The sequence below is a fragment of the Salvelinus sp. IW2-2015 genome, linkage group LG23 (assembly GCF_002910315.2).
Source record: "Salvelinus sp. IW2-2015 linkage group LG23, ASM291031v2, whole genome shotgun sequence".
Lineage (NCBI taxonomy): Eukaryota > Metazoa > Chordata > Actinopteri > Salmoniformes > Salmonidae > Salvelinus > Salvelinus sp. IW2-2015.
This window is the reverse complement of record NC_036863.1, coordinates 43793763-43806010: the sequence shown is the minus strand read 5'-3', so window position 1 is coordinate 43806010 and position 12248 is coordinate 43793763. Positions and strand designations below refer to the sequence as shown.

The window sequence follows — 12248 nt, the reverse complement described above, 5'->3', positions numbered from 1 at the left end:
AGAGCCTGTTGCTTCTGCTGGCTGCGGATAAACTGAGCCACCAGCTCCTCCATGGTAATCTCCGTACGCTCGACCCCACGGCACCCAAAGCTACTAAGTTGTCCGCATTCTCCACCATATGTGGTAAACCGTGGGGTGTTCGGTTGAGCGTGCAGAGATTAACACAGAGACCGGGAGGTTTTAGTCAGCAAACACGACTTTACTAGGCCATAAAATAAACATAACAAAGAAAATCACGTAGGTTTGGGCTTGGTCCTTTTTTTCAGCTTTGGCTCTGTGTTGGTCTCTCCCGGTCCGTGCCACAGTGCTCCTTTTATGTGACCTCCATGGCTGGTTGGCACTTTACCCTAATTACCTCCACTTGGAGCCATCCGTGTCGGGGTGCCCAGCTCGTGTACTCCCAGCAGAGGGAGCCAACGTCGCAACACGTACCTCCCCTCTATTACCGCCCCCCGGGGTAGACCTCCCGGGATACCACAAAGGCTTACAACTACCAAAGATTATTATTCCAAAGCTATACAGCAAATGCTCTGGAAAACAAACAGAAACCTGAAAACACCATCAAACCTGGAACTAATTGAGTAATGTTTAGTCTGAAGCTACATTTTATTTCCAAATGCCAAGAAGAAAAATACATTACAATGGTATATACAATGGTGTCAATGCCCTTTAGCCCAACAATGGCAGGAGAATCAAACAGGCTACCCCAACCATATGCAGAGGGCTTTGAAGCTGCCTACTGCTGTTCAGAGGTAAATAAAATACAGTACCCTCTATGTAAAAAATTATAAGGCAAGAAAAGAGTACAAAATGAACCTCCTTGTGGAAAATCAAGAGACACTTTTTGCTGACTGCTATAAAATGGGAACATAAGCAACTTAATCTTCCACACAGACCATCCCCTGGCATGGCACAGTGCTATATTAACACACTACCACTCTGTTAAGAAGGGGGGTGTTAACGGTGGGTGGAAACTCAGGATACTAGACAACGAGGTCTCTGAGTCAGCTATACATCTCTATTAGTCTGGAACAGTATTGGTACAGGGCAACCCCAAACAGTTCCAGCTGGACTTTCACTTAATCAAAGAATTAGTTCAGCAGGAGAAGCTCTCCCTTGAGAAAGATACCCCCACCCAAAGCGAGTCTAACCAGACCTCTTCATTATATAACCCCACAGACGAGCAACCCCAAACGGAAAGTCAACCTCCCAGCACAGAGTACTACTCCCTCATTGAAAAGGATAAATTCACCCAGCTGGAAGTAAGGCCGCCTTTCCTTCCAGTTCTCTGCTGCCAGTGACTGGAACGAATTGCAAAAATCGCTGAAGCTGGAGACTTACATTTCCCTCACTAACTTTAAACATCAGCTATCTGAGCAGCTAACCGATCGCTGCAGCTGTACATAGTCCATCTGTAAATAGCCCACCCAATTTACCTACCTCATCCCCCATATTGTTTTTATTTACTTTGCTGCTATTTTGCACACCAGTTTCACTACTTACACACCATCATCTGCTCATCATCTGCTCATCTATCACTCTAGTGTTAATCTGCTAAATTGTAATTACTTTGCTACTATGGCCTATTTATTGCCATACCTCCTCATGCCATTTGCACACACTGTATATAGACTTTCTTTTTTTCCTATTGTGTTTTTTTCTTGTTGTTGTTTCTGTCGCACTGCTTTGCTTTATCTTGGCCAGGTCGCAGTTGTAAATGAGAACTTGTTCTCAACTTGCTTACCTGGTTAAATAAAGGTGAAATTAAAAAATAAAATAAAAAATAAAAAAGGTGGAGCTGGAACAGCAGGTGATAACACTCCAGTCAGCACAGACCCAGACAACAGTCCAACACCCTCTTAACTAGACCTGGAGAGCTGGAGGTGGAGAGAGACATATCTGCACTCTGGACTGTGGTGAGACAACATCAACAGGAGAAAGAGCAGGAGCAGGAAAAGAACAAAGTACTAGAGGAGAGGATCAGAGTGCTGGAGGAGAGGGCGAGGGGGATGGTGTGTAACAGAGAACAGCCTACTAGAGAGGTGGCCACTCCCACAGAGAAGCCAGCAGATCAGCCCACCTCAGCTCCCGACAAAAGTCTTGACACCACAGCAGAACAGTCCACCACAGACCCTAACCATAGCGTCGAAATCACAGCGGGACAGACAAATGAAGAATCCCAAGCCCAGGGGATCTCACCCCCTCTGAGCACCCCCCTGTCAGCCACCCTGATAGCCCTCCTGACACCCCCCCCCCCACACCCACTGAGGACATACACAGACACAGACTTCTTATGGACTCAAATGGGAAATATATAAAAGGAAAAACAACTTTTTCCCAAACACGGACTCTGGTGTCCAAACGCCCAGCGCGCCCTAGACCTTCTGTCTGAGGACCAACAAGGGTCACCCAGCCACATAATAATACACACAGGAACAAACAACCTGAGAGCACAGCAGGAAAGGGTGGCCACAGCACTCAAGGGATTGATTGAAAAAGCTTCTTCACCTTTCCCCAACGCACAAGTGGTTATCTCCACCCTGCAATCCCGAAAAGACTTCCACCATGCTACCATACAGCGGGTAAATGCAAGTATTTCCCATGACTGTGCCTTAAAACCAAATATTTTCCTGGCCCACCACTCCACCCTGGACTTGAACAGCCTCTACGACCAGGTCCACCTATACAAGGCAGCAGTGCCCACCTTCGCACCGGACCCTAAAGGACATCGCTCTCAAACGCAGCCCCAACACTTCAAACAGGAGCAACAGATCAATAGACACCCCGCCCAGACCAGTGAGACACTCTCCCAGACCTACACATAGAGGACCCACGCCGAGAGGACCTACATCCAGACCACAACACCACCAGCCACATCCACACACCCACCCCAACCAATCAACACCCCCCCAGGTCAACCATGCCCACACCCTATTTAGGCCCCCTCAGATCAGACCTATGCCACTCCTGCTCACCCCATGCACCCCACCCCAGCAAAGAGAGCCTCAACATGGAAGTCACACATACGCCCAGGCCGTGAGCTGGCAAACAGGCCCAACCCCCACTCTTACACTAGCCCAAGCCAATGGAATGTACCAGATGCTCAGCAGGCTCTGCTCACACTTACTGGCCTGAGGCCAAACCACACGACCAACAACATTGGACAAAAAGCCTTCACTATCTCATCCTGGAATATCTAAGGCCTGAGGTCATCTACCTTTAGCCTAAAGAGCAGGAACCTGGACTTCATCAAAGAAATCGGAAATACAGACATTGTCATCCTACAAGAAACATGGTATAGAGGAGACGGACCCACTGGTTGCCCTCTAGGTTACAGAGAGCTGGTAGTCTCATCCACCAAACTACCAGGTGTGAAACAGGGAAGGTACTCAGGGGGTATGCACATTTGATATAGAACAGACATAACTCACTCTATTAAATTAATCAAAACAGGAACATTTTACATTTGGCTAGAAATTCAAAAAGGAAATGATCTTAACAGAGAAAAATGTCCTCCTGTGTGCTACCTATATCCCCCCACTAGAATCCCCATACTTTAATGAAGACAGGTTCTCCATCCTGGAGGGGTAAATCAATCATTTCCAGGCCCAGGGACATGTACTAGTCTGTGGCGACCTAAATGCCAGAACCGGACAAGAACCTGACACCCTCAGCACACAGGGGGACAAACAACTGACTGGAGGGGACAGCATTCCCTCCCCCATATGCCCCCCTAGGCACAACTATGAGAACATAACCAACAAAAACAGGTGACAACTCCTGCAGCTCTGTCGCACGCTGGATATGTACATAGTCAATGGTAGGCTTCCAGTGGACTCCTATGGTAGGTACACCTATAGCTCATCTCGTGGCAGTAGTACTGTATAATACTTTATCACTGACCTCTACCCAGAGTCTCTCAGAGCGTTCACAGTCAGCCCACTGACACCCCTATCAGATCACAGCAAAATCACAGTCTACTTGAACAGAGCAATACTCAATCATGAGGCATCAAAGACAAAGGAACTGAGTAATATTAAGAAATGCTATAGATGGAAGGAATGTAGTGTGGAAACGTTAAAAAAAACAATTAGGCAACAACAAATTCAATCCCTTTTAGACAACTTCCTGGACAAAACATTCCACTGTAATAGTGAAGTTGTAAACTTGGTGGTAGAAAATCTAAACAATAAACAGTTGAAATCGGAAGTTAACATACACTTAGGTTGGAGTCATTAAAACTCATTTTTCATTTTTTTCATTTTTTTTTCATTTTTCCAACAATTGTTTACAGACATTATTTCACTTATAATTCACTGTGTCACAATTCCAGTGGGTCAGAAGTTTACATTCACTAAATTGACTGTGCCTTTAACGTCTTACGGATCATTGGGACGCAAGCGTCCCACCTCGACAACATCTGGTAAAATTGCAGAGTGCGAAATTCAAATGACAGAAATCGTAATATTAAACATTCATGAAAACACAAGTGTCATTTAAAAGATTAACTTCTTGATAATCCAGCCGCGTTGTCAGACCATGCGATTATCTGAGGACAGTGCCCCGCACACAAAAGCATTACAAACATTTTCCAACCAAGCAGAGGCGTCACGAAAGTCAGAAATAGTGATAAAATAAATCACTTACCTTTGAAGATCTTCATCTGGTTGCAATCACAAGGGTCCCTGCTACGTAACAAATGGTCCTTTTGTTCAATAAAGTCCTTCTTTATATCCCCAAAAAGTCAGTTTCATTGGCGCGCTAGACTCAGTAATCCACCGGTTTCCCTCGTTCAAAATGCATCCATATTAATCCCGTAAATTACCAATAAACTTCTTCCAAACACATCAAACAACATTCCTAATCAATCCTCAGGTACCCTAATATAAAAATAAACAATACAATTTAAGACGGAGAATACCGGAGACCATTACCGGAGATAAATAACGAAGTACGCGCACTCACCAGAACGCGCAACTAACACTACAGCCAAAATGGGAGCCACTTACTAAAACTACAAATTCTAGCTCATTTTTCAAAAAACAAGCCTGAAACTCTTTCTAAGGACTGTTGACATCTAGTGCAAGCCCTAGGAACTGCAATCTGGGAGGTTTTCCTTTCATATTCCCATTGACAGCCATAGTAATCACGGGTGAGCTAAAAAAATAAAATTCTGTATGGAATGTCCTCGGGTTTTCGCCTGCCATATCAGTTGTGTTATACTCACAGACATTCTATTAACAGTTTTGGAAGATTTAGAGTGTTTTCTATCCAATACTGCCAATTATATGCATATCCTAGCTTCTGTGCCTGAGTAACAGGCAGTTTACTCTGGGCCCCTCATTCATCCAAACTTCCAAATACTGCCTCATAGCTCGAAGAAGTTAAACAGCTTGGAAAATTCCAGAAAATGATGTCATGGCTTTAGAAGCTTCTGATAGGATAATTGACATAATTTGAGTCAGGTTGAGGTGTACCTGTGGATGTATTTCAAGGCCTATCTTCAAACTCAGTGCCTCTTTGCTTGACATCATGGGAAAATCAAAAGAAATCAGCCAAGACCTCAGAAGAAAAATTGTAGACCTCCACAAGTCTGGTTCATCCTTGGGAGCAATATCCAAACTCCTGAAGGTACCGGGTTCATCTGTACAAACAAGTTTAAACACCATGGGACCATGCAGCCGTCATACCACTCAGGAAGGAGATGCGTTGTGTCTCCTAGAGATTAATGTACTTTGGTGCGAAAAGTGCAAATCAATGCCAGAACAAGAGCAAAGGACCTTGTGAAGATGCTGGAGGAAACAGGTACAAAAGTATCTATATCCATAGTAAAACAAGTCCTATATCGACATAACCTGAAAGGCTTCTCCGCAAGGAAGAAGCCACTGCTCCAAAACCGCCATAAAAAGGCCAGACTACGTTTTGCAACTGCACATGGGGACAAAGATTGTACTTTTTGGAGAAATGTCCTCTGGTCTGATGAAACAAAAATAGAACTGTTTGGCCATCATGACCATTGTTATGTTTGGAGGAAAAAAGGGGGAAGCTTGCAAGCCGAAGAACACCAACCCAACCGTGAAGCACGGGGGTGGCAGCAGCATGTTGTGGGGGTGCTTTGCTGCAGGAGGGACTGGTGCTGCAGGAGGGATTCTCACCAAGTTCCCCCATTAGGCAAATCAATAACAGTATTAAATTGCCTATTGTTGTATAATAAAGATAACCTTTAACATTGAACAGCTACGATGCTGCTCTTTGTTTCCGCCCATTTAGCATCGTTCAAACCCTCTAAAGCATTAGACCCACCCATCTCTTAAAGTATTCATTTGGAAATGTAAATGTGGCCATGTGATAAAGCAGTGAAGTCGTTCTTGAAAAAACAAAAAATATCTCAGCATTAAAATACTTTATTAACTTCAAGTGCTAAAGGTAGTAGCCTACAGTACAATGAGGAAAAATACTATCTAGACATAGGCCTATATCATAAGATCCTTTCAGTGATATGATACGAACAAAGGAATCTAGCCTGAGAGCATATTTCTATACTGCCCTTTGGAGCAGGACATGTAATATCCATGGCATTCTCATTGCAAAAGTCCTGATCTTCAGAAATATATGTTTGCCGTGTCCAGTCCCGGGGATGCTTTCACATCTCTAGCAGGAAGGATGTCAACACTGCAGGTTCCATCTGAGTGAAAGCTCCTTGGCCACAACACCAGGCCTCAGACAATACAAGCTGTAAAGGAGGAAAGCAGACAAAAACAGACAAGACATTAAACTTTTGCATACCAGCAATAACATTCATTGACCCCCAAGTTCAATAAATAAGTACAAAGACAAAATACCTGAAGCATTGCTTGTTCCCCCTCGATCATCTCCTTGTACTGGTGGCAGCGAGCAGGTTTATGCTGAACGACAAGTTCCAGAAAAACATGTTAAAACATGAATTCATTAGTATCCTTTTCATAGGTTGCATGTTTTGTCACAATATTGTTTTGAAAGTTTGTTTTTGAACTGATCGCCGACTGAGCATTCTACTCAACGCATCGTCAATGAGCAGTGTTATAGATTTAATCAAAAGTGCACGACAGTGGCTTGGAAATACAATGACATTCAAAAGGAGGTAAATCAGTAGTAAGGACCTTTTGTCATCATTTTGATGGGAGGCCACCGGATTTTAGCTAGCTAATGTTAGCATTGCTAGCTATTTTTGACTAATGACAACATTGCCATCTTTCTAAAGTCAATTTGACGATAATGCTGGCAAAGTTGTTTCCCACTAAATGTTTGACTACTTTAGCAATGTCATCGTATCTCCAGGCACTATAGTGTAATTTAGACGAAACAGTAGTTAGCCTCCGTCCAGAATGACTTATCACCACTTTAGGGCACCGCCGATAGAGGGGGGCTTGAGAACATTCATAACAATGGCATGACTCGACCGAGTGACAGAGGTGCAAGCTATGAATAGCTTGTTATTGCCTGTTGACTGCTACAGCTGTACTAAAATACCCTGTACACATTCATCCTGCTTCCAGCCCAACGATGGTAATGCAAAAACTACAAGATTGAAGATAACTAGCTAGATTTAGAAAACATTTAGCATCATAATTACCAGCTGGCTACATGTAAATGGTATTCATCTAGCTATCCAGCGAGATGAAAATGCAAAAAAACAACTCAAAATCTATAATCTAGCTAGCTATCACTTCATTGTCCCAATCACATTTTTCAAATTTTATTTAACTAGGCAAGTCAGTTAAGAACAAATTCTTATTTACAATGAAGGCCTACACCAGCCAAACCCAGACAACGTTGTGCCAGTTGTGCGCCGCCCTATGGGACTCGCCTGGATTCGGACAAGAGTGTCTGTAGTGACGCCTCAAGCACTGAGATGCAGTGCCTTAGACCGCTGCGCCACTTGGGAGCTCCACTTAACATGGAGTTTGATTAGCTTGCTAATCGAAACAGTAGCTATTTCCATGGCATGGATTAGCACATCAGCAATCAATATTAAGAGCAGTATGCAACTGTCTAGCTAGCTACAGTGCATTCAGAAAGTATTCAGACCCCTTGACTTTTTTAGAAAGGGTTGAAAATGTATAAATAAAGATAATACGTAAATATCACATTTACATAAGTATTCAGAGACTTTGTTGAAGCTTGGCACACCTGTATTTGGGGAGTTTCACTAATTATTCTCTGCAGGTTCTCTCAAGCTCTGTCAGGTGGGATGGGGAGCGTCGCTGCCGTGAAGGACATTCAGAGAGTTCTCCCAAAGCCACTCCAGCGTTGTCTTGGCTGTGTGCTTAGGGTCGTTGTCCTGTTGGAAGTTTAACCTTCGCCCCAGTCTGAGGTCCTGAACGCTCTGGAGCAGGTTTTCATCAAGGTTCTCTCTGTACTTTGCTCTGTTCATCTTTCCTTCGAACATCCCCCACAGCACGATGCTGACATCAAAATGCTTCAGCGTAGGGATGGTGCCCGGTTTCCTCCAGACGTTACATTTGGCATTCAGGCTAAAGAGTTCAATCTTGGTTTCATCAGACCAGAGAATCTTTTTTCTCATGGTCTGAGTCCTTTAGGTGCTTTCTGGCAAACTCCAAGCGGGCTGTCATGTGCCTTTTACTGAGTAGTGGCCTCCGTTTGGCCACTACCATAAAGACCTGATTGGTGGAGTGCTGCAGATGGTTGTCCTCTTCAAGGTTCTCCTATCTCCACAGAGGAACTCTGGAGCTCTGTCAGAGTGACCATCGGGTTCTTGGTCACCACCCTGACCAAGGCCCTTCTCCCCCGTTTGTTCAGTTTGGCTGGGCGGCCAGCTCTAGGAAGAGTCTTGGTGGTTCCAAACTTCTTCCATTTAAGAATGATGGAGGCCACTGGGTTCTTGGGGACCTTCAATGCTGCAGAAATGTTCTTGTACCCTTCCCCAGATTTGTGTATCGGAGCTCTACAGACAATTTCTTCGACCTCATGGCTTGGTTTTTGCTCTGACATGCACTGTCAACTGTGGGACACTATATAGACATGTGTGTATCTTACCAAATCATGTCCAATCAAATCAATTCACTACATGTGAACTCCAAATTGTAGAAACATCTCAGGGATGATCAATGGAAACAGAATGCAACTGAGCTCAATGTGTCATAGCAAAGGGTCTGAATACTTATGTAAATTATATATTTTTGTTTTTATTTTTAAACGAGCAAAAAAATCTAAAAACCTGTTTTCACTTTGTCATTATGTGGTATTGTGTGTAGATTGTTGAGGAGAAAAATAAATGTAATCCATTTTAAAACAAGGCTGTAACATAACAAAATGTAGAAAAAGGGAAGGGGTCTGAATACTTTCCGAATGCACCGTATATAGCTAACAATAGCCAGCAATGAAAACTACTTTTTGATATAGTTGAGACAAAACGTATAAACACATGTAGCTATCTCGGCGTTTTAACTATAGACTCTTACCTGTGTATGGATTATGATGATTCACAGCTGACTGAAACACTCCCAAAATAATCCTTCCCACTCGGCTTCAACCAGTCCAGACTGCTTTTGCCACAGATGACAGAGCTGTGTCGATACCAGCAGCTGTATTCAGGACGACACTGTTATTGAAAGCTGTAGCTACACTTAGCGTGTTGTCCATGATGAAAATATGAGTAAATCCAACGGATCTTTCAAATATTCGTGGTAGCAGAGAGCAGGATGTGCCATTTGACAGAGAAGCCTCGCAGGACAGAATGGATTTCTCGTGAATGTCCCGGCCCCTCATTATCTCAACCAATCATGACTAGGCACGGTTCTGTATTTCTCTCTGTCTAAACAGATTCGTGCGTTCACATTTTATTTATATTTACAGATTAAATACAAGCACATAAAAGTTCACATGTTCAAAAAGGCATTTCTTCAAACAAATGCATTTAGATGAAAAAAAAACGGGTTAATTTTTTTATAAAAAAAAAAATCGTTGTTTAATGTTGTCTCAAATGCTCTGTCATTGGTCTTTTTCCATTTGTAAATGGGAGGGAGATTGAATAGATATGGTTTCTGATTTGGGATTTTGGTTGACTCCATAGATCTTTAAGGTAAAATGTGATCTGGAAGTGATCCGACAGGGCAAGTTGTGGCATGACTGTAAATGCATTATTATATTGAGGTGGCATATCGGTTATGGAGTAGTCCACCACACTGTCTCCCTAGCACAGAGCTGTATGTGAATCGGCCCAATGAGTCACCCCTTGTCCTACCATTAACAATATACAGTATATACTGAGACCTTTGCAGAAATGAAGTATCTCTCTCCTACTTTTGTTAACCACACTATCATAACTCTTTCTGTGAATGGGGATTTGTTTAATTGTAGAGAGATGCCTTTCCAAATAGATAGGTGTTTCCTTCTGATTCTATGTAGTCCACCTCACCTCAGTCCTGGCGTTGAGATCACCACATAGAAGCACCGAGCCCAGAGACTGAAAATGTAGTGTCTCTAACTGGATATTCTGAAATCCTTATTCTATGTGGTAGGGGAAATCTCTCTCTCTCGCTCTCTATTTTACTCCCCTCCACTCTCTCCTACTTCAGGCTGTCTGGCTGTTCCCTGAGGTTTCATTTTAGATTTCTGTCCCTCTATCTCTACCATCTATCTCTATCTCTCTCAGCTCTCGCCCTCTCTGTCCCCCCCCTCCTCACCTCCCTCGTACTCGGGGCAGTTCCCTGTCTCGTTGAGGCTCTCCTCTTCGTTGATGATGATGTTCTCGATATCCTTCATTGTCAGGTGGTCTTGGAACGCATGGAACAGAACCTGCTTCAGCTCGTCAAGAGACATCTGCTGCATGTCAAACTGCAGGGGCAAGACAGACACACACGCAAGCACACAGGAACACATGCATCCAAACACGCACACAGGCATGCTGAACACACACACCACACACACACAACCAACACACACACACACACACACACACACACACACCACAACACACACACACACACACACACACACAACCACACTGTAAGAGTTGAAGATATATGCACACAAATAGCAGTACTATGCAGATACATTCCAAGGTCATATTATAGAATTTTAACTCTCATTTGTGTGTGTGTGTGTGTGTGTGTGTGTGGTGTGTGTGTGGTGTGTGTGTGTGTGTGTGTGTGTGTGTGTGTGTGTGTGTGTGTGTGGTGTGTGTGTGTGTGTGTGTGTGGTGTGTGTGTGTGTGTGTGTTGTGTGTGGTGTGTGTGTGTGAGTGTGTGTGAGTGTGTGAGTGAGTGAGTGAAGTTTCATTCCAATCAATAGAGAGTCTGAGTCTCAGACGTTTTTTATTTTTTCATTCATTTCACTTTTGAGTGCTTTAATCTCCCTCCTGCCCTTGCCTCCTACTCCCATTCACAATTGGATGCCTATTTACCTTGTGAAACACAATCTATTCACTCAGTTTGACACAGCAAATACAGAGAGAGAGAAAAAGAAAGAGTGGGAGTGAGAGAGAGAGAGGAAGAGAGACTAAGGAGAGAGAGAACTCTTTTGTTCCCCTGCCACTGTGGTCAGAATGACTGAAGGAGAAGAGAGAAGAAAATATGCCTGTGGAGTGACTGATGGCCTAGAGGTATACCTGTACCGCAGTGGCAGACGCTGCAGTTTAAGATGAGGGAGGACGATTATTTTTATATTTTATTCTATTACAGCATATTGGATGACTGTCATTCATATTCCATTCACCCAGCTCAATGTAACATCGATAAGTTTAGGCTACTACGTGATACATGATACTCCCTGCTCAACCTAGCTTATGAATGAAAGTTACAACTTAGGTGCACAGGTTGAGAGCATTTTTTGTAATCAAGGTGAGAGACAGTTACACATTCAATTACCGCATTGCATACTCTTGCCTGCATCTAGCTGATATAGGGTTTAATTATTAGTTCAACAGTTGCAAACAAGAGTTTCTATTGGACAAATTCAGGTCTGTTTATCAACATAGCATAGCATCTATCATAGCATCAACTACATAGCATCCCTCTCTGTTTGAGCTGGTGTTTGAGTAGGCCAAACTAGTGAGCTGCATTCGATACTAAGTGAAAGTGAAAGAGAAAAAAATATATACTAGAAATATAGCTAGCGAAATATAGCCCTCTCTCGCTCGCTCTCTTGCTTCTCCTTAATTGTCTTTCTCTCTTTTTGAATCAACTACTCATTTTATGCTCACATTTTTCATCTCATTTCTACTCACATTTTATGCACTGCAGTGCTTA

At 43.3% G+C, this 12248-nt stretch overlaps 1 protein-coding gene and 1 long non-coding RNA gene across 2 annotated transcripts in view; both read right to left on the bottom strand.

Moving 5' to 3' along the window:
* The window catches only part of LOC111950980 (calcium-binding protein 8-like), a 53143-nt gene that overhangs the window by 25865 nt on the left and 15030 nt on the right, over positions 1 to 12248 (bottom strand). Inside the window, exon 4 of the mRNA XM_070434538.1 lies at positions 10686 to 10836. Coding sequence (XP_070290639.1) covers positions 10686 to 10836 — 151 coding nt within the window. The remainder of the gene's footprint in view (positions 1 to 10685; positions 10837 to 12248) is intronic.
* On the bottom strand, positions 6418 to 9723 carry LOC111950197 (uncharacterized). Its single transcript, XR_002875468.2, has 3 exons — positions 9462 to 9723; positions 6843 to 6905; positions 6418 to 6733 (listed from the first exon to the last, which is right to left on the bottom strand). It is a non-coding gene; the product is annotated as an uncharacterized lncRNA (long non-coding RNA).